The 22,807-nt window shown below is 43.3% G+C and overlaps 2 protein-coding genes across 2 annotated transcripts in view; one reads left to right on the forward strand and one right to left on the reverse strand.

The window, feature by feature from the left end:
- Positions 1 to 1,864, forward strand: part of CC2D2B (coiled-coil and C2 domain containing 2B) — a 42,309-nt gene extending 40,445 nt beyond the window's left edge. Inside the window, exon 38 of the mRNA XM_081863149.1 lies at positions 989 to 1,864. The gene's annotated coding sequence lies outside the window, so the exon portion shown is untranslated. The remainder of the gene's footprint in view (positions 1 to 988) is intronic.
- CCNJ (cyclin J) lies at positions 324 to 12,814 on the reverse strand. The gene is made up of 5 exons (XM_081863320.1): positions 12,602 to 12,814; positions 7,010 to 7,220; positions 5,064 to 5,363; positions 4,804 to 4,963; positions 324 to 3,086 (listed from the first exon to the last, which is right to left on the reverse strand). Exons 1-5 carry the CDS (start codon positions 12,668 to 12,670, stop codon positions 2,690 to 2,692), a joined length of 1,137 nt encoding a protein of 378 aa, XP_081719446.1. The 5' UTR covers positions 12,671 to 12,814; the 3' UTR covers positions 324 to 2,689.
- Positions 12,815 to 22,807: the final 9,993 nt, after the last annotated feature.

Genomic DNA, 22,807 nt, shown 5'->3' on the forward strand with positions numbered 1-22,807 from the left:
TGTCATCCTGTTAGCAATTGCCCTATAACCATGCTGATTTCAATGTGATTTCAGCATAAATAGCCTATAGTTCCACAGCTAGCTGTTTATAACCTAATACAGAAACATTTCCTGTCTTGCTTCCTCTCCTTCTTAGAAGAGGAGGATGTGTCAGTGGTGGAGTATAAAGTAGATCTTTTTCGCTATAGATTTTTTTAAAAAGTATTTCCTGCCTATTTTGTTTATAGAGTTAGCATATTTTAAAAATAACACATGCTGGGACATATGGTATGGAACGAGCTCCATTCAATTGCTGCACTCAAATATACATACCACTAGAGAGATGATTGCTCAAAACTAGTTTTATTTTTAAAATGAGTGCATGGCACTCAGCTGGAATTTTTTTATTGTAGACATTTCTTTTGCATGACCACGACACATAATTCCTTCACTTGGAATTTCAAGTAGTGTGTGGATTCAGTGGAGATTGACCAAACCCATTTTTTTATATATAAAAAAGCAAGACCTGGAAATGGTTCACAGTGCATATTCTATTGTCAATATCCTGCTAGTATGTCAAACTCAAAAGGCTACGGTAAATAATAAATAAATAAAAAATTCAGAGCAGAAAACCACAAACCCAATAGCACATAGTGGATCCTTTGAAGTCTAATGACTTAAATACAAACAATACCCTATTACACATAGGCTTTGCTGTTAACTAATTACCCTCCCCCATAATTCCAGTGTTAATTATCAGCTAATGTTTGAGTGTACAGGCCTACAAAATAGACTTCTTTTGTATTAGTAACTCGTTTGCTGTCTCACACATGGAGGATGAAAATGAACCCAATGTAAAAAAAAAACAAACACAAAACAAGTAACCTGCTGTTATTTCAAGTCATGGATTACCACAAGACTGTACATTCAACGTATTATTGAGGTAGTCAAACAATGAAGAGTCTTACATATAGTATTACAAACTAAGTTGAGTATCTTTCCTTTTCAGATGCATTCTGTAGTCCTTCATCCTCACATATTAAAGTGAAACCACCACAAGTGATACCAGCAGACCCCCACCTCTTCTATTTGTAACCTTCTCTCTGCCCCTTTAAAGGATAGCATGTGAGAGGAAAACAAGACAATACTTCAAGACCTTAGGAAAGAAGTAGCAAGGACACTTTATCAAATTGGTGGTGTTCTCAGAATGTTCCCTTCTCTCAAAAACTCCCACATTTGTCAAAGAAACCCTGAAAATATATTACGGTATAAAATAATCGCCTCAGAGGATTGTTTCTCCTCTAAAGAATATTTTCTTGCAGCATATTCAGCTCTAGGAGAGCCTTTTCAATCAAGCAGTGCCATTTCTCTCAGAGCGCCAAGTGTTTGGTGATGGTCCCTTTTGTGAGGAAAATCTGTTGACAATTTTTATATATACTTTCCCCTATCAACTCATACTATTCTTTTGAAAAACTTAATCCATCCCTAGACATCAGGAAGCAAGTGCTACCCTCTGCCTTCAACCATCATGGATTCCTTCTCACATCTACATCAGATAGGAAGCTAGAGAAGATGTAAGGTGTTCACCTATTTGACACTCTGTTTCTGGTATGAACCCAAGTATAGGAAATTAAATAGCTAAAAACTATCACCTTTCTGATAGTTATGCACTTAGCAGTCTTTGTAGGACTATCTAGTTCACATCAGAAAAATATCTGAATCACTATTAATACGATTGTAGAAACAAGAAGTTGTAGCTGTTCTGGTAGAGCCTGAGAACTTCAATCCCGTATTTGCTCTGCAACTATCATGTACAATGCTATGTTTCTTGAAAAGATTTAAATTGTACTTTCTCCCTATTTAAGTAGGAATTCAATACAATGGAGAGGGAAAAAAGGATTTGGGTCATAAATAGTTGGTTACATAATCTAGGGGAAACCACAAACAATATTCAGTTGGCTATGGTACAACATTGGTTTTGTTTGAAGATAGCACACCATTCTTCCCAATAGAAAGCACAATTTTGGATTAAGGGAGTAGTCTGGATGAGTATCTGAACTCCCTTTGGTATTTGCTATGGCCATTACCCTGAGTGAGGAAACCCAAGAACACTACTTAAATGATATACACCAGTATCAAAGTAGTTTGATTATTCCCTGAGTTAGTATGACAGTTTAGCTCTAAACTGGTTTCAGCAAACACTAAAGTACTTTGAAGTATGAGATATACAAAAAAGTTAACCCAAAGGGCATTCTAACACAAAATCTCATCCAAAGATCTTGAACGAGAGCAGAACTGCCAATTTCAAACAAGAGGTTCTCTCCTCTCTCCCATGTGGCTCTCCAAACTGAAGGAAAGCATGGCACTTGGTGCAGTTTAAAGTCTTATTCAATACTGTATAGCGAAGGGTAGACGCAGTGGTCCCTTTAGAACCACACAGGATCATTCCTCTTCACGGGAAGACAAACTAAGCCAGTGCAGCAGTTTCTCAGCATCAGTTTTAAGCGCAGGCTTCAACTGAACAAATGCAACAACTGTGAACGGGGAGTATTCCATCCTTCTCAGGTTATTAACACCTTATCAGTGTGTATAATCTCATATTAGCAGTTCCTGCAATTGAGTTACCTTTAAAAAAAAGTATTCAACTACTTCTCTGCTGTTAAGAGGGAAAAGAGAGGACTGTCCTCCTTGCAGCGTTCTGCTGTAGTTATCACCTCTCAAAGCAGGGAGTAATGCAAGGATAACGTCCAGCGATCTGATAGCTTCGGTTGTAAGAAACACTTATACATGGCTTCACTTCTATGGGGACAGTTAGTGACATTCCAGCAGCCGTCTGTATATGACCTCTAGCCTGGACACCACCTTGTAAACCAGCTGGGCAAGTCTGCAGTGGATAAGACGACGTGTGGCCAGATGGCAGAATCTGCTGGCAGTTTTGCTGCTGCGCTGTTGGATGAAACTGCTGAGGAGTCTGATGTGCTTGAACATACTGGGGTATGTGCTGTTGTGAAGGCTGTGTGGTTGTTTGAAATAAACTGTGCTGGGCTGCTTGAGAACCGTGCTGTCCTTTTTGCTTGTTGGCTTCTTTTACATCATTATCATGGGCTCTAGAATATAATATTAAAACCTTGTTTTACTATCCATTTTAGAGAGGCTGGAAACCAGAACCCATCCACCCATCCCATGTATGTATGTATGCAGGCATATTGGGGTGAGAGTATTTCTTCATATATCAAAGCCTACTTGAAATTTCTGTGGGAAGAAACTGAGGATGTCTGTGTGGGGAGAGGAACACACATATACAGGTGTGAACATTATTTACAATGCTTTAGATCCTGGCCCCAGTTTCAACAACAATAGAACACAATAATAATCTCAGTATTCTGTTTCACTGACATTACCTCATGTAAAACAAATGTAACAAGCACTTTACATCCTTGTAAAACAATTGGACTGGGGGGCGGGGCGGGAAGAGACTTGTCAGAAAATAAGCAGCCTTCCAAAACAGATGCAGATCTGAATTTACATTGCAGATGCATTTTAAAAACAGCATCTAAGGTTGCTTGTAAAACAGGGTGTTTCTTTTTTTACATATGCAAAATTTGGTATTTTTGAAAAAAAAACAGTAAAGTAAACCAGAGAAGTGGAATCTGTGGCTCTTGAGTTGTTGGGCTCCAGTTTACATCAGCCCCAGTCAATATCACCAATGGGTAGTAGTTTCACTCCAACAACATCTAAAAGGCCACAGGTTTCCTATCCTTACAATAAAATATGCCTCAGAAGGTTATACTCTGAATGGCTATTAATTTTTTAATAGTTTCAGTATGCTTAATAAGCTCTGCATTCTGGCACCTTAAAGCTGCAATCCAAAACACTGTGATTTCTGAACATAGCTTGTTGAAATCGATAGGGCATGCATGCAAGACCATGAGTTTAGCAGCAGGCCGTTAAAAGGATATACTTTAAGCAAATGAATTCATGAATGTTTGAAACAGGTGACCATTTAATCAAAAATAATAAGTTTAATGTTTATCACCATCTGGTGGGCATGAATGAAGCACAGAACTCCTAAGTCTTCTTTACAACTTCCTGTATTTCACTTATTCTGGCTATCTTATGGATAGTGTTAGATTAGTTTTTATGCTGTTAAATGTGTATGCTTCTGCTCTTTCATTTTATTGTAGGTACATCACCTTGGGTACTTCAGTAGAAAGATAACCAATAAGTGCACTGATAGAAGTCAGACAAGGTACTGTTTATGCAACTATTTCTAAGGCACCAAAGCCACCACGAGCCAGATTTTCCTTGCAGTAGTAATGCAAATCAAAACTCCACAATAAAAAGCCTAAATAAAAATAGTTGTATGAATAAAGCCATCATACAATTTCAGACCTTCTAAAGTGGTGGATTGCAGGCTGAAGACAATGGATGCAGAGCAAGGCAGCACAAGGAGGGGGAAAACCGCATTCAAGTGAAAAGCCGATTTTGTCAAGTGGGTCCCAAGGAAGGCAAGATTAGAATGAAAGTCCCCTTAATAAAGGCACTTTGTACCTTAGCCAAAACACACAAGGTTGAAGTCTGTGATAACTAGGATGAATTTCAGGCAGAAAAGGGGGAAGTCATTGGGGGGAAATAATAAAATGTGGCAATTATTGTGAAAGCATTCAAGCTAAAAACGAACCAGTTGCCAGAATCAAGAATGACACCAGCATGACTACCAGTTTCTTCAAAGTGATCACAAGGCAAAACAAAACACATACACCCCACTGCATTCCACCACTTGGGTGATTTAAACCCACGTTAGAGACTGCTTGAAAAACTTACACCAACAATCGTTCAATGCATGGCACCAGGAAGTCCCAGGAGTACGCAGTAAGGCGATGGAGTCTTGCTGGCCACGTTGGAGAAAGACGCAAGATAATCCTTGAAGAAGCCACACATGCAGCAGCCACTAACGAAGGGGCATAATTTAAAAATGCATGATCTGGAGAGACATCGGAGGATCACGGTTTAGTCAAGCACAGTATTAGCTGTGTAACCTAAGTAACTATGGGGGTCTTTAGAACAAAGCCATGAAAACGCACCTTGCAGGGATACTTCCAAAAAGTAGTCAGCATATTTTGCCATGTACAACTTTGTCTTGTCCAAGCAAACCATTGGCCATCCATCGTGAAGATCGGACTCGTGAACAGCAATGGAGAGGTAATAGTCAATGAAGTGAGCAGCTGTCGGGAGGCAGAGGTTCCACTGAAAGGTTTCCAGTAACAGCAGCTCCATGTGCAGCAAGTTCTGTTTGGTTAGTACCAGGTTCATGTTAGTCATACAACCCAAGCTGTTTAGCTGTTCAAGTTTAGGCACACTGTCTTCCTTCTCTTCAAATTTACCTTGAGGGAAATGAGAAGGTAAAATTCCATTACAGCATAGGTACACGATAAAAACACATGTATTTATGTTTTAGCTCCTCATGGAGGAACGGCAATGCCTCAAAAAGAAATAGATCAACGTTGCAAAATAAAACAAAATAAAAATAATAGCAGCTGCTATGCAGCAGGGTTAGGGTTAGGGTGCCTTCCAGGAGTTGAAGCATAACTGTCATCATCCTCAACCATTGTTCAAGCTGGCTGGGGCTGATGGGAGTTGAACAACATCTGGAGAACAGCATGTTGGTCAGTCCTGCTACAGAGGATTAGTTAATTGCCACCACATCCTGCAAAAAGTTACAACGGGGATTCTGTTGCACTTGTAGTACCTTATATCACCTCATAGCGAAAAGCTGCAGAGGTAGATAACGGCCTAACCAGAGCATATATACACTTTCTATTACGCATAAAGGATATACATTTACAAAATCTATGGTAGATCTGGTCCTCAGTTTTAAAATTAAATATAGGTTCCTCATTTAGGTTGGCAATATAAATGGATTTATTTATTGGTTTGTTTTTTTAGGTTTTGACAAAAGCGTTTTGAGTAGATTCAAGGCAGATTTGGTTTGCCACTTCAGATATATTCACCGAATAGAAAGCAATTGCTTTTTATTTGGGATGTATGCCATACTCAGTGCCGCAGTATCTGAAATAACCAGTTTTGGTTTCCGTATTTTTGCAAATGTGAAAGAGAGAGGATTCTGATGCGGACAACTAGGTATAGTATCGCAATATTTGAAATTCTGAGGATTTCATCCTTTCTTAAATTGCAAAATCAATTGTCCAAAAGCTTCTGAGGCAGACACAACAACAACTAGCAGGAATTCTGCTGCTCACCAAAGCCCTCTTCACAATTTACTCATTGGGACAGTGGCTGCTTTTAGCTCTACCCTTCATTACATTAGCTCTCTGCTGCAGAAGTTATGGTTTTCTTTCAATTTGTTGAGGATCCCGGCACAATCTGAAATGCTTCCTGCCTGGGGTTCCACACTGTGTAGTGAGATTCCACATGTAGAGAAGGCTCCCAATTTATAAGTTATGATCAACATGGCAGAGGTGGGAGGAGTCACACAATTTGGGGGGCAGGTTTAAACAGAGCCCCAGTCACCTTGCTTTTGATGTGTCGTACAGTGGAACCTCGGAAGCTGAATGCCTTTGAACTCGAATGTTTTGGCTCCCGAACGATCGAAAACTGGAAGGGATTGTTCCGGTTTTTGAACGGTTGGCCGCAGGGCGCTCCTGCAGCCAATCGGAAGCCACGCCTTGGTTTTCGAACTGTTCTGGGAGTCGAACAGGCTCCCGGAATGGATTAAATTCAAAAACCACAGTATGACTGTACCTGAGGCAGCCCAGAGAGTAATGTGATATTATCACAGGACATGTGGATATAAGAATGAGATCAAATCTACATAGAACACTGCTCGTTGAGAAACTGCCAAGGCCCTGTGTCTCCCTCACAATCCTTCGATATCATGCAGGGTGGTGTTTTTCTTTTTTCTTTTTGCATAGTTGTAGGACATATAACAGACTGGAAAACTGAGGAGTTTTTAACTGAACAATGGGAAATATGATTTTCAAATCTGTTAGTCCTGTTACTTCATACTTACTCGCTAAAAGCAAACAGGAAAGAGCCACCACATGCAGCTGCTGAATGGATATGTCATAACGGTCCATAAAGAGGTCCAGGAGATAAACAGCAAGATGGCGGGCAGCAGGGCAGAGCCTGAAGCGATTGCTCACAATGGCAATCAAGTCTGCAAAGTATCTTCTCAGATTTAACTGGGGAGACTGGCCTTTATAGGATGGAAGCTTCAGCTCCTAAGTGGAGAATAACAGGCACTTTTAAAAAGGCAGCCACCACTACACGGGCATTGAAACTAACCAAAATTAAAGAAACTGAAGTCATTTTGAAGGTTTAGGAACCTAGGGTTTACAGTTTCTCTTATTTTTTCCTACTGGTGGCACCACACTCCAGATCTTGTGATGATTCCACTCGGATGTTACATTTACAGTCATACCTTTGATCCTGAATGCCCTACAATTCAGACGTTTTGGCTCCCAATTGCCGCAAACCCAGAAGTGATTGTTGCAGTTTGCGAAGGATCTTTTGGAATCCGAACATCCAACAGGGCTTCTGATTGGCTGCAGGACCTTCCTGCAGCCAATCAGAAGCCGCGATTTGGTTTTCAAACGTTTTGGAAGTTGAACGGACTTCCGGAACGGATTCCGTTTGACTTCCAAGGTACAACTGTATTTGTTGTTCTTATATCACTCCAGTGGCGTAGCGTGGGGGTGCGGGGGGGCCGGCCGCAACATCTGGGGGGGGGGCGCGCTCGCACTCGCAGCTCTCTGCCCCTACCACGGGTTAGGGGGTGCAAATTACTTGCCTTGCCCCGGGTGCTGACAACCCATGCTACGCCACTGTATCACTCCTTACCTCCTGCCAGAGCAGCTAGCTACTGTATTAAAACTCAATTACAAATAAAGCAGGAATTAAAATTATCAACGGATCAAAAACAACCCTTTAAAAAACAACCACATTCCTGCAGCACCCTAGAAGATAGTTGCCAAGGTCTGTATATAGCCACCCAATGCCAGTCTCTGAAATGTGTCCTGTAAGTAGGAGCAGAAGCACTTCTACACAATGCCTCCCAGTCCCTACTCACAAGTCAAGTCTAGCAGGATACCATGGTATCAAAAGTCACTGAGAAATCAAGGAAGAACAGGGTCCAGGTAATCAGTTTCTTCCAAGAGTGCAAGAAGCTGGGCCTCCACAACCCTCTCGGGTACCTACCTTCCTTCCAAAGGGAAAGCCAGGTGGAAGTCATCAAATAGCTCTGGGTGCACCGCTATCTCACATAGCCACACATACACAACATCCTGCACGCATCCAAATTAGCTACAATGAGTGGTGGGTTCAAAATGCACTTATCATCCAGCCCGTTTCATCAGCTGCAGCTCTTTCGAGTACCAGAGAACAGCACTGACTCCACAGCACTAGAAAGGACACTCAGGAACAATAGTGTTGATGGCCTGCCACATCTCCCTAGAGACTAAGGCCTTGACAGAATCACTAGCTCCATATGCAAGAAAATTCCACTGACCATTCAGGAATCCACTGGATTCCATAAGGGCCCAGGAGTGGGCCTTTTTTTGTATTTTTATTTATTTATAACATAGCGGAGTGTAACAGCAGGTGTCAAATAGAAGTAGAGATATCGCTAGAATCAAACATATGGGAACAAATTTCCATACCAAAATCAAACATAGCAACAAAACACCCCACAGTTCCATGTAACACAAATGAGTTTACGTTGTCCTGCATTTTATTACTGCAGACATTATAAAAAGAGTCAGTTTTTGCACAACAGCCTTATTTTGTTGCCTGTTCTCTCCTGTTCTCACCATATATGTAAGGGTTGTTCATAGGCCTTTCCATCCCTACCACCACCACCCAAACTACTTTACCCTTCAATCCTATTACAGTGGTACCTCGGGTTACATACACTTCAGGTTACATACGCTTCAGGTTACACACTCTGCTAACCCAGAAATAGTGCTTCAGGTTAAGAACTTTGCTTCATTATAAGAACAGAAAATGGGCTCTGGCAGTGCAGCAGCAGCAGGAAGCCCCATAAGCTAAAGTGGTGCTTCAGGTTAAGAACAGTTTCAGGTTAAGAATGGACCTCCAGAACGAATTAAGTACTTAACCTGAGGTACCACTGTACTTGTCACAGTGCTCACATAACAGACAAGGCAAAAGGCTTCTTCAGCTAATCTAGAACAGTAACACCCCTATGCATATGAGCAGCTGGGCAACCCACTACATGGGCTTCTATTACATTAGCAAGATCTGCCTGTAATCATTGCTTTCACAACACCTCTGTGGTGGAGAGGGTTACTGGATCTCCAGCTCACAGCTGGGCCAAGGGGAGGCAGCCAATTAGCACATCTGACTAGCAGGCATGCCAGCACTTATCACCTCTCTAGACTTGTTTGCACAAAACAGATGCGGATGATCCATCTATTCGCATGTAAGTACCCAAGAATTCGCTGGAGCTAAGAATACAAAATGCCAGCAAGTCTGTAGTCTAGGAAGTTATGAAAGATCATTACAATGAGCATTGGGTGTTGCTAGAACAGGGAAACTTTATCCAGCACTATATCCAAGAGCTCAAAAAATTTGGGCTCAGTCTGTAGAGCATGAGACTCTTAATCTTAGGGTTGTAGGCTCAAGCCTCATGTTGGGAAAAAGATTCCTGCATTGCAGGGGGTTGGAATAGATGAGCCTTGTTGGTCCCTTCCAACTCTACAATTCTATGATTCTAAGTGTTCTTGGTTTTCACAGGGAAAACCACAGATAAAATGCTTTGACACACAAAGGCCTGAATTTACTTTACAGCTCAGCTGCCTTAGATAGCGATTATCCTTTGTAGTCAAGGGTTAACTGCAAGAGTCACTGCTTTAGTTACCTGACTCAGAGCAGTCAGCAAGGTAAGACATCACAGCCCAATGCTTTAAAAATAAACATACGACAGAGAATCACTTCCACTGAAGACAAGACAAGTCTATAATTAAAGTAATCAAGAAAGAATATCCCCAAATAATAGTTTGGATTTAGTTTGCAGCAAAGAATGATTTACTGCGGAATAAATCCAGAATTTCAGGATCTTTTTTTTGAAGGCACATCTGACTTCAGCTATCTTTCTTAGCTTACACTGGGATCAACAAAGGCTTTAAGAAGCTGGCGAGAGAGCAGAAAAATGGGATGATAGTCACACAAACCACTCATGCTTCAAAACAGCTGCCAGGGAAGTACACTGGTTTAGTTTCGAAGAGAGGTTAATGCTTCAGTTGTCAGTAGAACAGAACGGGGCAGCCTTGCTCCTGTTTGTGACCTATACTGTATGTGAGTATGACTAAGGTGCTGTTCAGACAGATTAATGCTTAAAAGGCTGCAGTCCTAAGCATACTTACAAATATGTAAGTTCTGGTGCTTCCAGTTGTATTTACATCTGAGTAAATATGCTTAGAATAAGATGCATGCTCCCCTTCCCCAAGAGAGAATTGACCCAAATTGCCAGCCACATCCAGACCTTTACTCTTTCAGAACCCTGCTATAATTAAACATCATCAACTGACATTTATAGCAGTGGTAACTGCTGAGAGTGCATTTGTACAACCAGAGGCAACTACACACACACCAAAGGGTTCAGAAATAGGTGGCAACTATTTATGAAATTAACATAAGCAAATCAGTACAGTATATTAACTGGTAATTCCAGAAGAGTTGCCATCATTATTCCAGCAGGGGTTATGTGCCTTTAACAGTAGCACGAAATGCAGAAATTCAACCACTGCACCTGTTGAATTTCTACCCTGTTTAAAACCACAGGAGTCCTGCCAGAAACAGGTGGCAACTCTTAACTCCAGAGCAGATAACGTGCATTTGTTTATTATTAAAAACTAAAATCAAGAAGACATTCCAGATAGAAACCCAACGTTTTAAGTTTGGCAGCCTATAAGATTTGTAAGTAAGAAATGTTCTCACACTGGTCCTTTGAGGAAGACCGCTGCATTTTTATTGCAGTCTGCCTCTAGTCTAGGGGAAAGAGACAAATAGAGCTCATAGGCTGGCAATTTCCGACTAGGATCTATAGCACTAGCCAGCTGTCTAATGTCCCTTTAACGACTATGACCCAGCCTCTCCCACAGTTGTTTCTGCAGCCCAGCAACCCACTATCACATTTTATTCATTCTTTAGGTAGTTCCCATGAAACTCTGGCTCAATAGCCCAGTTAAGCAGCCTTGAACTTCCACACAGCGCAACGGGCTTTGGGACAAGGCATCTGAAGTTGCCTTGATGATGATTTATTTCAAAAAAAGGAAAAACCTTTTGTATAGAAGGTAGAATAAAGCCTTTTTTGATCAGGGATGAGTCACTTTGGGAAAAGCCAAGACTAAACAGGTTCTCACAATTCCTGAATGAGTAGAGAGAAAATAAATAGGTCCCTCAATGAAGTTACTATCTGAATAGGAGTTTCATCTCCACATGCTGTTCAATTAAGAAAGGAAAGCTGATCAAGCAGAAGAAAAGTTTCAATGAACTCTTTGAAGACAATGCAAAATATATTACCCTTTGTTTCTATAGCACTTTACGTGAAACCTTTGACTCAGCCACCCTTCTTGATCCTCAGAAGGAACATTTCAGAGTCCTTTTGCAAAAGCAACAGGTCCAGTTTCAAATGCTCACAAATATACATACATCTGGCAGACACCATGACTCAGAAGACAGGCAGACACAGATCTGCGAGATCTAAGTTTCATCTCTGCCACAGACATATAATGCAGCCTGAAGCAAGTTGTGTGGGCAGTCTGGGATGTTTACCTTAGGCCCCAGTTCAGAGAAAGGTGAAGTCTGATCCTAGGCAGTTATAGGACACCAGCTTGGAGTCTAAGTTTGCTTCCATGAACAGAATACAGCACAAGGAACATTGCTTTGGCAACTTTCCCCTCTCTACCCAGTCTCCTCCAAAAACTGTTCCTAGTGGCTGGGAGGCCCTGGTACACCGGCCTGGGTGCACATGAAAGTTGACAAGAGTTGCCCTGTCCCATGAGAGAACAAAGCAGCTTAGGAATTAAAGCCACCGGAACCAATGGGATTTAATGTACCTAAGCTTTATGGTGCAACCCTATGAGTATCTACTCAGAAGCAAGCCCCCTTCAGTGGGAAATAGAAGGCTGGTTATCAAGATGGATTTAAAGCACAACTAACTTTCAGGGCATAGGGGCCTCAGAAGCAAGTCCCCCTGAATTCCCAACAAGCATGCAGTTAAGTTTCCCCACCTGCACGTGAACATATTAGCAACTTTGCTCCTGAAACAGCCCTGTGAACGAAGACAAGACTATGAAATCCATCTGGAGGTAAACAGGCGGCCCATAAGGCACGGCCTTCCTGCAAAATGTAAACGCTGGGGACAAAAGAGTGAACGCAGGAAGCCGTTTGATGCGCCCAATGTGGGGTGGGAGGAGGACAGAGAGAAAGAGCAGCAGGCAGCTGTTTCGCCCTGTCACTCAAAAGAAGCAAACTTAATTCTAGCACTGAGCAGCCCCAGAACTACCTTCACCCGGAGCAATTAAAATTAAAAAAAGTGGGAAAAAGTGGTAGAACACGATGGTGCCCTGATGATCCGAGTTACCTTGTAGCGAAGCGCTTGGTGGATGTCGGCAGCGAGCTGTCCTTTCCACCACTGCCCCTCTAGCTCCATGGGGCAGGGTGAGGCGGCCGGGAATCAGCAGCGGGCGGCGGCGGCAGCAGCAGCAGCAGCCCCGAAGCCTGCACAGGAGAGGGAGCGGAAGCAGCCCGGGCTCAGACCCCCTTTTCCAGGGCCGCCGCTTGCGCCCAGTTAGAAGCAACCGGGCAACCCACCCCACCCCACCCCGCCCCGCCCGAGCTACGAGAACTCCGCGATCCCCTCCCCACTCTCTTTCCAGAGAGGGAGGCTGCGCTTGAAGCCACGCAGCTGATCCCACTCAATGCACGTCGAGAGAGAGGCGCGCAGGCAGGGGATCCTAGGAAGAGCAAGAGAGATCGAGCTCAGAGTTTTTGGTGCGGCGCCCGTCGGATCCCCCTGGTGGGAAGCGGGGAGCCTGGGGTTGCATGAAAGGGCGGCGGCGCGGTGGGCGCCCAGCTGAGCTTCGGAGGAGGCGGAGGACGTCTTGGCCTCTCGACAAGGGCTGCGGGGAAGAGCGAGCGCCGACCACCTCCTCCCCGCCCAAGACCGTCCCGCAGCAACTGCCAACTTTCCTCCTCCTTGTGGAAAGCGAGAGCGCAGCGCCAGATGAAGCTACAACAAAGGGCTTGACACGCTTCCTCCGTCTGCTGCCCGAGCTTGCCTCTGGAGAGTCCCCTTCTCCTCCTTCTTCGGAGCTCCGCGCAGCCCCGCCGCCGCCGCCGCCTCCTCTCCACTTACCCGGAGTTTGCCCAGCTCCCCTTCTCTCTTTACAGCCCCCGGGCCAGCAAGAGATCCACCTCGGGGATCTCCCCGGGCATCGCCCCGCCTCGAACGCCGATCTGCAGCAGCAGCCTCAGGCTCGGCATCCCGCGGGAGCTGCGCTCGTTGCCCGTCGCCATCCGGCGGAGCGGCTCCCTCCGTCCATTGTTAAAGGGGCTCCGAGAGCGACTCTGTATACAAAGACAGCGAGCCGGACACATGCGGCCGCGCCTCCGCCAATCGGCGCTCGCCTTACAACTCCGCTCCAGCCGCGCGCTCCAATCAGCGCGCGCCATCCACTCCCTTTACCCCCGCCGCTGCCATATGCGCTGGAAGTTTTTGGGCCAATTGGATTGCCGTAGGCCGCTCAGACTTAAAAAAGCAAAAGCGAGGCGGCGGGCGAACGAACGGGGAGTCACGTGGCCTGTTTTGGGGCAAGTGGTTTTAGGTGCGCTCGGGTAAAGGTCGCCTTGCGTGGATTGGTTTTGGGTTTTTTTAATGTTCAAGGCGGGGATATGTAAACGACTCAAGTCCTTGTCCGTGGCTGGCGGGGGACGTCTTGCGCGTTGTGAAAGTGTGTGTTTTTGAACAAGTTTGAATAAGCGTATATGCTTATCAGTTTAGAAAAGGTTGGGTGTGGAGATCGAATAAGGGGATCGTGATAAGAGGAGTGGAGGCTGCATTGATCAAGGGTCAGAGAGCTGGTCTGATAGCCTTTGCTCCTTTCCCCCCTCTGGCTTCCGGGAATCACTTGATGACTCTCTTTCTCAGAACACACTTCCTAAATTCAGCTGCACTGGTTAATTGATAATTTGTAGAGCTCAGAAACATGAAAGTTGTGTGACTCAATGCGAACCATGCTTAATGCATGATATTTAATTAGCAACCCCGAACTGGGATGCCTTGCCTAATAGACTGTAGATATTATTTCAGGTGGCTATGCAGAGTAAGGAGACTTGGGCTGCATCCTTTGCACACTTAGCAGAGAGTATTACCCCATTAAATACAATGCTACCTACATCCAAGTAGACATGCATAGGATTATGTTGCATGGCTGTGCTGTTTAAGATTCATATAAGGCTCCTTAAGTCTTACTGCTTGCTTACTTGCGCTGCGTGGTGGTTATGCCCTGGGTAAGTTTGACAGAAAGGAGTGGGACCTCAGAGTGAGCAAGCACAGGGTCAGGATGGACATGTGGTAAAGACATAGCTTTTGAGCAAGGCCATCCAGATTCTGTTGTAAGTACTACAGTCATACCTTGGGTTGAATGCGCTTCGGGTTGAGTGTGTTTGAGTTGTGCTCTGCGGCAACCCGGAAGTAATGGAGTGCGTTACTTCTGGGTTTCACCGCTCACGCACGCGCAGATGCTCAAAATGACGTCACGCACATGCACAGAAGCGGCAAAACACGACCCGTGCAGACACGCTGTTGTGGCTTACGTTGCGTTCAGGATGCGAACGGGGCTCTGGAACGGATACCGTTCGCATCCCGAGGTACCACTGTACTGAGATAGCTCAGTTCGTAGAGACAGGGTTGTGGGTTTAAGCCCCATGTTGGGCAAAAAGATTTCTGCACTGCAGAGACTTGGACTAGATGACCCTCACGGTCCCTTCTGGATCTAAAATTCTATGAAGTGGGACTTCTGAGTGAGTATGGACACAATTTGGTATCACATCTTATTACCTCTTTGACATGGTGCAGGCACTGTTCCACATTCATGGAGATGAAGGAGAAGGGCTTGGGATTTGTGTAGCTGTTTAATAGTTGCAGCCTCTCATTCATAAAGCATGAAGTCTGCTCAAGCGAATAGAGCTTGTGTGAGAAGAATGCAGTAGTTGGACCTGTCTAGTCACTTTTGCAGCCGAGGAGGTTTTGTGCACATGCTATCATCCATGCTAAATTGTATTTAATTCAGTGAGAGATGCATGCAAAGGATCACACCAGGGTCAGAGCCATCATTAGGCCAACTAGGCAGCTATCTAGGATGCAGATCTCTGAGGGGTGCAGTACTGACCTTTGAGGGGCACTGTTTTACACAGATTAGTTTTTGTCATATCTTCTAAACAAAATGTTTACTTGGCATTTTTCTTGGCATTCTGTGGTTCATCTGAAAAGTTGTACAGTGCTGGCATAGGATTTTTTTTTTTTAAAAAAACAACTTGTAGAATTATCTAGCCTTTTTTGATCCTATCACAAATGAACATTTGCACAAGGAAAGATCAAGAAACAATGGTTGCTACCTGGGAAAAGATATCCAAAATGAGCTTATATAGCTTCTAGTAGATGTTGCAAAGCAGAACAACTTAGCACATGCAAACTCAGCCAAATACTACTCAATTATTCTGGACTGCACACCTGATGTTAGTCACATTGAACAACTTACAATGATTGTATATTTTGTTGATGCTATCAAGCCACAGATAATGAGATGTCTGAGCCTGAGGTTATCATAAGAGAACATTTCTTGGGATTTGTTCCACTATAAAGGAGACTACAGCTGCCTTTATGACAGAAACTCTTATTGAGCAAATGGGATTAACAATTGAGAACCTTGTGTGGTCAAAGTTATGATGATGGAAGTAACACGAAAAGCAAAGAAAATGGCATACGAAAGAGAGTCTGGGACATAAATCCATGTTCCCTTTTTGTGCCCTTCAATGCACACTCTTTAAACTTGGTAGTCAATGCTGCTGCTAAATGTTATCTGGAAGCAACCAGTTTCTTCAGTTTGGTTCAACAGATATGTAATTATTTCTTTGCATTGACTCAACATTAGAAAATTCTAACTAGCCATGTATCACACTTAGGCATCGGTTAAGCCAAGGAGTACATCTCTTTATACTACAACAAAAACTCCAGGATAATGTGCCTAATGTTTCTGTTGCTCTAAGAATACTTCCCCCACTTCCAGTGTCAATGGCAAGTGGTGAACACAATTTCTCAAAGCTCAAACTTACCGTATACTGTATAAACTTACATTTTGCAACTAGTTGGCTTGGCCCCAGTTGAACATGCCCCAGTATCAGCACTTCACTTGAAGGAATTGGTGACAAAATTATCAAAAGAAAAGGCACACAAAGTGAGCTTTTGATGTGCCTGAAATTGAAACTTTTAGAAGACTAATTGTTTTAACATCACAATTCACACAATTGTTCAAAATGATTTGTGTGCTAAAATAAATTTAGCAGTTTCAAGTTTTGTGCTTTTCATTTTTTCAACAAGACATCTGTTTTTGAAAATTGATGTTAGCAATTTTGGAGTAATGGGGGTGGGGAATGCAAGTACCGGTAGTTAGCCTGGACTAGGGTGCAAAATTGCCTGGGACCGGGGCTGGACCACACCAAGACAGTTTGCTTCTCCTGTGACCGTTTGATCATGCTATGGAAGTGTGAATCCCAGCATCTTTTGTAACAAGCCATGTCTACTGATGGTACTGTGTAAATAACAATCCCGGTTGTACAGAATTGGCAGGGCCAAACTAGATGTGCTACTACAAGATGTGCATATTCGTACATATGCCCTCTGAATTTATTCAGGTATTTGTACCTTATTTTTCCAAGCAACATGCAATGCCTTCATAGAGCAGGATACAATATCTACTATAAATGGTCTTTAAGGTGCTACTGGACAATTTTTAAATTTATTTTGACTGCGTCAGACCAACACAGCTACCTACCTGGATATATATATATATTGTGTGTGTGTGTGTGTGTGTGTGTGTGTGTGTGTGTGTGTGTGTGCTGCCTACAATAAACTCTTAGGTGTGTGTGTTGTTGAACAATGTTCACTTTATGATTTTCTAAATTACTAGTGTGTGCTTTACGGTGAAATGGCCAACAAACACCCTAGAGCAAATTTAGGATGCCAAAGATTATAGATAAGAGAGATCACAGTGTGATTTTGACTCATGCCTTTCAGTTAGCATTGCAGAGAAAGTGACAAAATTTATTAGGGACTTAGAAGAACTGTGTGGATCATTAATTACCCGATCCATTTTAGCAAATCTATGGGAACAGAGTGTTTAAACTTTACAATGGAGCATCTCTGAAAAATGGTTGCTCACACAGGAAGAAGGCAAAATTTCAAGTGGATAAAGAACACTGTGTAACTGGAACAAATGACTTGTTTTCCAAGCCATAATATAGCTAGGGCTACCCTAAAAGCAGGTCGGTGTCAACTTTGACTATGAAGGAATTAGAAAGCAAGAAGGGGGGTGGTATAGCCTGAGATGCCTTAATGCATGGGCAGGCAAACAGCCCGGGTGCCAGATCTGGCCCGTGGATGATCCGGGAATCAGTGTGTTTTTACATGAGTAGAATGTGCCCTTTAATTTAAAATGCATCTCTGGGTTATTTGTGGGGCATAGGAATTCGTTCATCCCCCCCCCCAAAAAAATATAGTCCAGCCCCCACAAGGTCTGAAGGTCAGTAGACCGGCCCCCTGCTGAAAAGGTTTGCTGACCCCTGCCTTAATGCTTGATGCACTGAGTCACCTTTTCAGACTTTGTTGAAGTACACTGCTAGTATGAGAAGAAGAATGTGGCTCAGGATCCCAGTATTTCAAGTACCACCTCCCCCGCATGAAACAACCAGTACACGGCATTCATCATCTGACGTGCTTCTTTTTGTGCCCTGTGTGAAACACGCCTGGTGCCATCACTGTCTGTTTATAGGAGCCAGGCAAAAACATTTACTCGGGCTTTTGGTTTTCAGGTGGAAGGGCAGTTTGATCTGCCAGTGGCCTTTGTTGTACTCTCCTTGAGTGTTTTTGCCCTGCTAGAATATGTCCTGGAACTCTTCTTACTTGCCCGTCTTGAAGATAGGGAGGTGTGTGGAAAGCAGCCTACCATACGAAGGAAAAAATTATGCTCAGTGCTCACTTTTGCCTCCAGTCCCACCTGGCATGGAGCCCTTGGAAGGTGGCCTACAAAGGTAAGTGGGCGCTCAGGCTGAAATGGCTTCCCCACCCTTGTACTGGAATGCGTAAGGTAGTGCCACAGGCTCCACAGGAAATGCTCTGGCAGCACCTGAAACAGCAGAAATGTCAGCCATGAAGTTCTTAGTTCTTGGCACACACCTGGCAATGGAAGCAATGTTGCACTAGAAGCTAAAGCTTCTTCTTACCATGTGTTTGTATTTTATAGGGGTAGGGGGATAGGATTTTTAAAATATATTTTTGATATTTTTAATATAATTTATCAATTTATAATCTATCAACCTTCAAGGTGTTGTGAGACTCCTGTGGTGTGTGGAATTCTCCCAAGGCAACACTGGATGTTTTTAGTTATGTCAAGTGATGTTGAATCAAGTTGTTCTGTAAGATTGTGCAGCCTAAGTTTTTTGAAGGGTCTATCTATCTATCTATCTATCTATCTATCTATCTATCTATCTATCTATCTATCTATCTCTATCTATAATCTATCTATCTATCTATCTATCTATCTATCTATCTATCTATCTATCTATCTATCTATCTATCTACCTACCTACCTACCTACCTACCTACCTATTACCCTATTCTTCATCCAAAGAGCTTTGGACAATGTACATGGTCCCCCCTTTCTCCTAACAATAATTTTGTGCAGTAGGCTAAATGATTATTACTAGCCTGCACCTAAAAAAAATGTGTCTAATGGTGTCCCTTAAAGTGATGGAGGGCTCATGGACCCAAACAGTAGAAAGGAGATTTTTGTTGTTGTTGGTTACCTCTCTTGATGCAGGACCCTGCATCATCTTTCTTGTTGTCTCAAAGGGCTCCCCAACCCTCTGGCACATATTTGAGGGGAAACTGGCAAAAAATCCCTCCCTCTCTATTCCACTGATGGAAGCCTCAATTGGATTAAGTACAAAGGACACCTTTGAATGCAAGCAATGGTGGTTCTTGTTTAAATCCATCTCCAATTACTGTATTTCACAGGGACCAGCCAATAAACTACCCAATGTGAAATGAAAATACCCACAAGACATAAAAGAAGTAGAAGGATCCAGGAAAGGGAATAAAGTGATATACGTTCTAAGCATATTGTGGCTTAGTTGCAAAACTGATAGCTCAGCAAGGATACCTGGGATCAATTCGCACATTCAGTCATTATCAAGTGACATTTTGGTTAGGTTAAACATCTGCTACATTCCAGCAATTGTCCACACAGCCTTCTGTGTTATAATAAAGGGAGCCTGTTTACCTATATCAAAATCCCAAGAATATATAAGTCCCATTGATGAGAATACTGTAAGTGCATAACTTGATAGCTTCCCTGTCACCAACCACACAAGGTAGTCTTTACAGTAGTCTAGTGTAAGATGTCCCATTCTGAGCCACTATTTATAGCAGAGAATCATCATCCCCAGCAACACTAAGTTTGACAGGGAAGTACAATGACTATATTTACCGTATTTTTTGCTCTATAAGACGCACCAGACCACAAGATGCACCTAGTTTTTGGAAGAGGAAAACAAGAAAAAAAGTATTCTGAATCTCAGAAGCCAGAACAGCAAGAGGGATCGCTGCGCACACACATTTCCCCTTACTTTTTAGGAGGGAAAAAGTGAGTCAGAGCAAAAAATACGGTATTTTAAAAAGCTGAATAGTTTTCCACCTCTAGAGGGACCACCAGGATCAAAGATTAGGCATGCCAGCTCACTTGAGGAAATCCTCACTGTTATCCAGCCTTTCTATTTATTCTCTTGGTGTGGCATGTTCAGAGATCACCAGGTGGGGAAAGCTATAAGGGGTTAAAATCAGGTTGTCATCAGAGTCAAGGTTTCCTAGCTGAGCTGCCTTGGGTTTTAGCAAGGCCATTCCTTTACATTACCTTTACCATACACAGTGTTATTTCATAAACTGCTGTTACTTTAGCTGCTGATTCTACTCATGACCCACCCCCTGCCCCTTTCAACTTTATAGCGGACCTGCCAACTTGCCCACTTTGGCTAGATTCATTTCCTTATACCATAGCTTCCTAAATGGCAATGTTGTTAATTAAGATAAACTGCCTATGAGCTAAACAGGCTTGGTATATGGCGCTGCAGCACCTTCAAACACTGCCAGCTTTATTCAAACGATGGAGTTTGTAAATTAGCTCGCCATCCTGGATTTCACCTTGGATTTCACCTTGGATTTCAGTTAACTAGTTGGCCAGGTTGACCAGTTTCTTTCATGACTGCAAAGTAGCTCTTTTGCTTGGGAAGTGGGAAGGAGTAGGGAATTCAAACTTTACCTCTTTCAAAGGTTGGCAGCTATGTAAATATTCTTTCCCCTTGTGGGAATTTTGCTATCTTTTGAAAAGCAAGTATGTGGAGTCCAGGTGGTCCACTTGAGTGTTGTACTTTGGCTTACAGCAGGCATAGGCAAACTCAGCCCTCCAGATGTTTTGGGACTACAACTCCCATCATCCCTAGCTAACAGGACAAGTGGTCTGGGATGAGTCCCCAAACTGCTGGAGGTCCAAGTTCAGCCATGCCTGGCTTTTTAATTCTATGGGACCTTTTTAATTGGGTCTCTTTACTGAGCTATAACATCTGCAATGTTACATCCAGGGTCTTTCGGTTGCTGTAGTTCTGAGAGGGAGGATTATTCTGGTTTCTTTTCAGTAACATCTTGTTTCCCTGTGCAATTTGAAGTTAAGTACAGGCCTCCACAATCTTTCGCCTTCTTATCTGAAGGCTGGCATGAAGTTGTTCCTTCAGCGTTACCACATCCATTGTACTTAAAACAACAATTAAATAGTATTTCCTTAGTTAAATGTGGAAGTGCTTTCCCCCCCTTACACTGCTATTCTTCCTTAAAACATGTTAAACTAAGGCCTGCAGGAATCAGTGGAACTTCCACCTAACAGGTCAAGCCAGGAAATGGTACCTTGCTTATGTCTTGCTTGAAATCAGTAGACCTTAAGCACTACACTATAATATATTCAAAGATCTGATCCTTTGCTCACTCTCTAGGGAGTAATTACCATTTCAGTCAACGATCCTTATTTCCTTATACGTTATGGGATAAAGCTGCATGTCATACTGATTTTAAGGTACCATAAATGTGACTGACTGCTTTCCTAGTGCCCTCCAACCTGATGGACCTTATTCCATTTTTGCTAGCCCTCTGGCGAATGGCAGGAAGCTGTGCAGGCCACTGAAGCTCTGTCTCTTAACCACCGGAGATATTATTCCTACCAAAGAAGGATGTGGCTGGCGGGATCAGTCAGAAGAGAAGGGAATAGAGGACCCTGAGAATGGAAAAGGAGAGTGTCCATGTATTGAGCTGGGAGAGGTCCCTACCCTGTTATTGCTAGATGTCACCAAGGAGGATGGGGAAGCAATTGAGACAGTCTTTACCCCATCTCTGGAGAATGGGATGTCCACGGCAGCTGAGGAGGCAGCCGGCTCACTCACAGAAGTGGAGGAAAAGCCAGAGGAACTGATGCGAGTTCCATCACCAAGGACAGACTGCCATTTGTATTGGCACAAACAGACTCTGCCCATTTACTGGAGTGCACACTTGAAAGGTCAGTCTTCTCATTGGGGATGAGAATTGCACAATCCCCTCCGCTTAAAAAGGAAAGCAGGTGAGGCATGTCAAGTGCTGGAACAGCATATTAGCTAACACCTGGTCGTGAATCTTACAGACTTGCTAATAGACCTATGAATTGTGTAACCTGTAAAGGTAAAGGTACAGGACCCCGACAGTTAAATTCAGTCAAAGGCGACTATGAGGTGTGGAGCTCTTCTCGCTTTCAGGCCAAGGGAGCCACTGTTTGTCTACAGACAGCTTTCTGGGTTATGTGGCCAGCATGACTAAATCGCTTCTGGCGCAACCAAATACCGAGACAGAAACCAGAGTGCACTGAAATGCTGTTTAGCTTCCCATCGCAGCGGTACCTATTTATCTACTTGCACTGGCATGCTTTCGAACTGCTAGGGTGGCAGGAGCTGGGACAGAGCAACAGAAGCTCACTCAGTCACATGGATTTGAACCGCCGACTTTCCGAATGGCAAACCCAAGAGGCTCAGTGGTTTATTTTTTATTTTTTTTTTAAATGAGGCTCAGTGGTTTAGACCACAGCGCCATCCATGTCCCCCTGTGATCTGTACCCTAAGCTATGCTGAGACCTCTTGCCGAGTTCTTGAAAGAATCTTTTGGAGTTTCCTAGAGCTGAGAGTCTAAGTACTGTCCCTGAGGGTGGGAGCCAGGATAGAAAAAACACACCCCATTCCATGTTTTCCTCCATCTTCTGGGCAAGTTGCCTAGAAGTTTGTTTATAGACAAGAGGGGTTTGAATAAAATGTAAATTTCGTGGATTTGAAGCCAGTTATATCTCAGGGTCTATTAATTTTCTTTAATTTCTGGACCTAATATTGGAAGTGAATTCCTTCTTTTTTAAAACCCACATATGCTAGAAACCCTTTTCTCTCTAGTGTC

This window comes from Podarcis erhardii (assembly GCF_964252035.2).
Source record: "Podarcis erhardii genome assembly, chromosome: 5".
Taxonomy (NCBI): Eukaryota; Metazoa; Chordata; class Lepidosauria; order Squamata; family Lacertidae; genus Podarcis; species Podarcis erhardii.

What these genes read in the sequence shown, in the direction of transcription:
- CCNJ (XM_081863320.1), bottom strand. Translation starts at nt 12,670, where the DNA reads ATGGAGCTAGAGGGGCAGTGGTGGAAAGGACAGCTCGCTGCCGACATC. An exon ending in ACCAAGCGCTTCGCTACAAG is followed by an intron (nt 7,221 to 12,601) that starts GTAACTCGGATC and finishes TTCTCCACTTAG; the next exon opens with GAGCTGAAGCTTCCATCCTA. An exon ending in TTCCTGTTTGCTTTTAGCGA is followed by an intron (nt 5,364 to 7,009) that starts GTAAGTATGAAG and finishes ATTTCCCTCAAG; the next exon opens with GTAAATTTGAAGAGAAGGAA.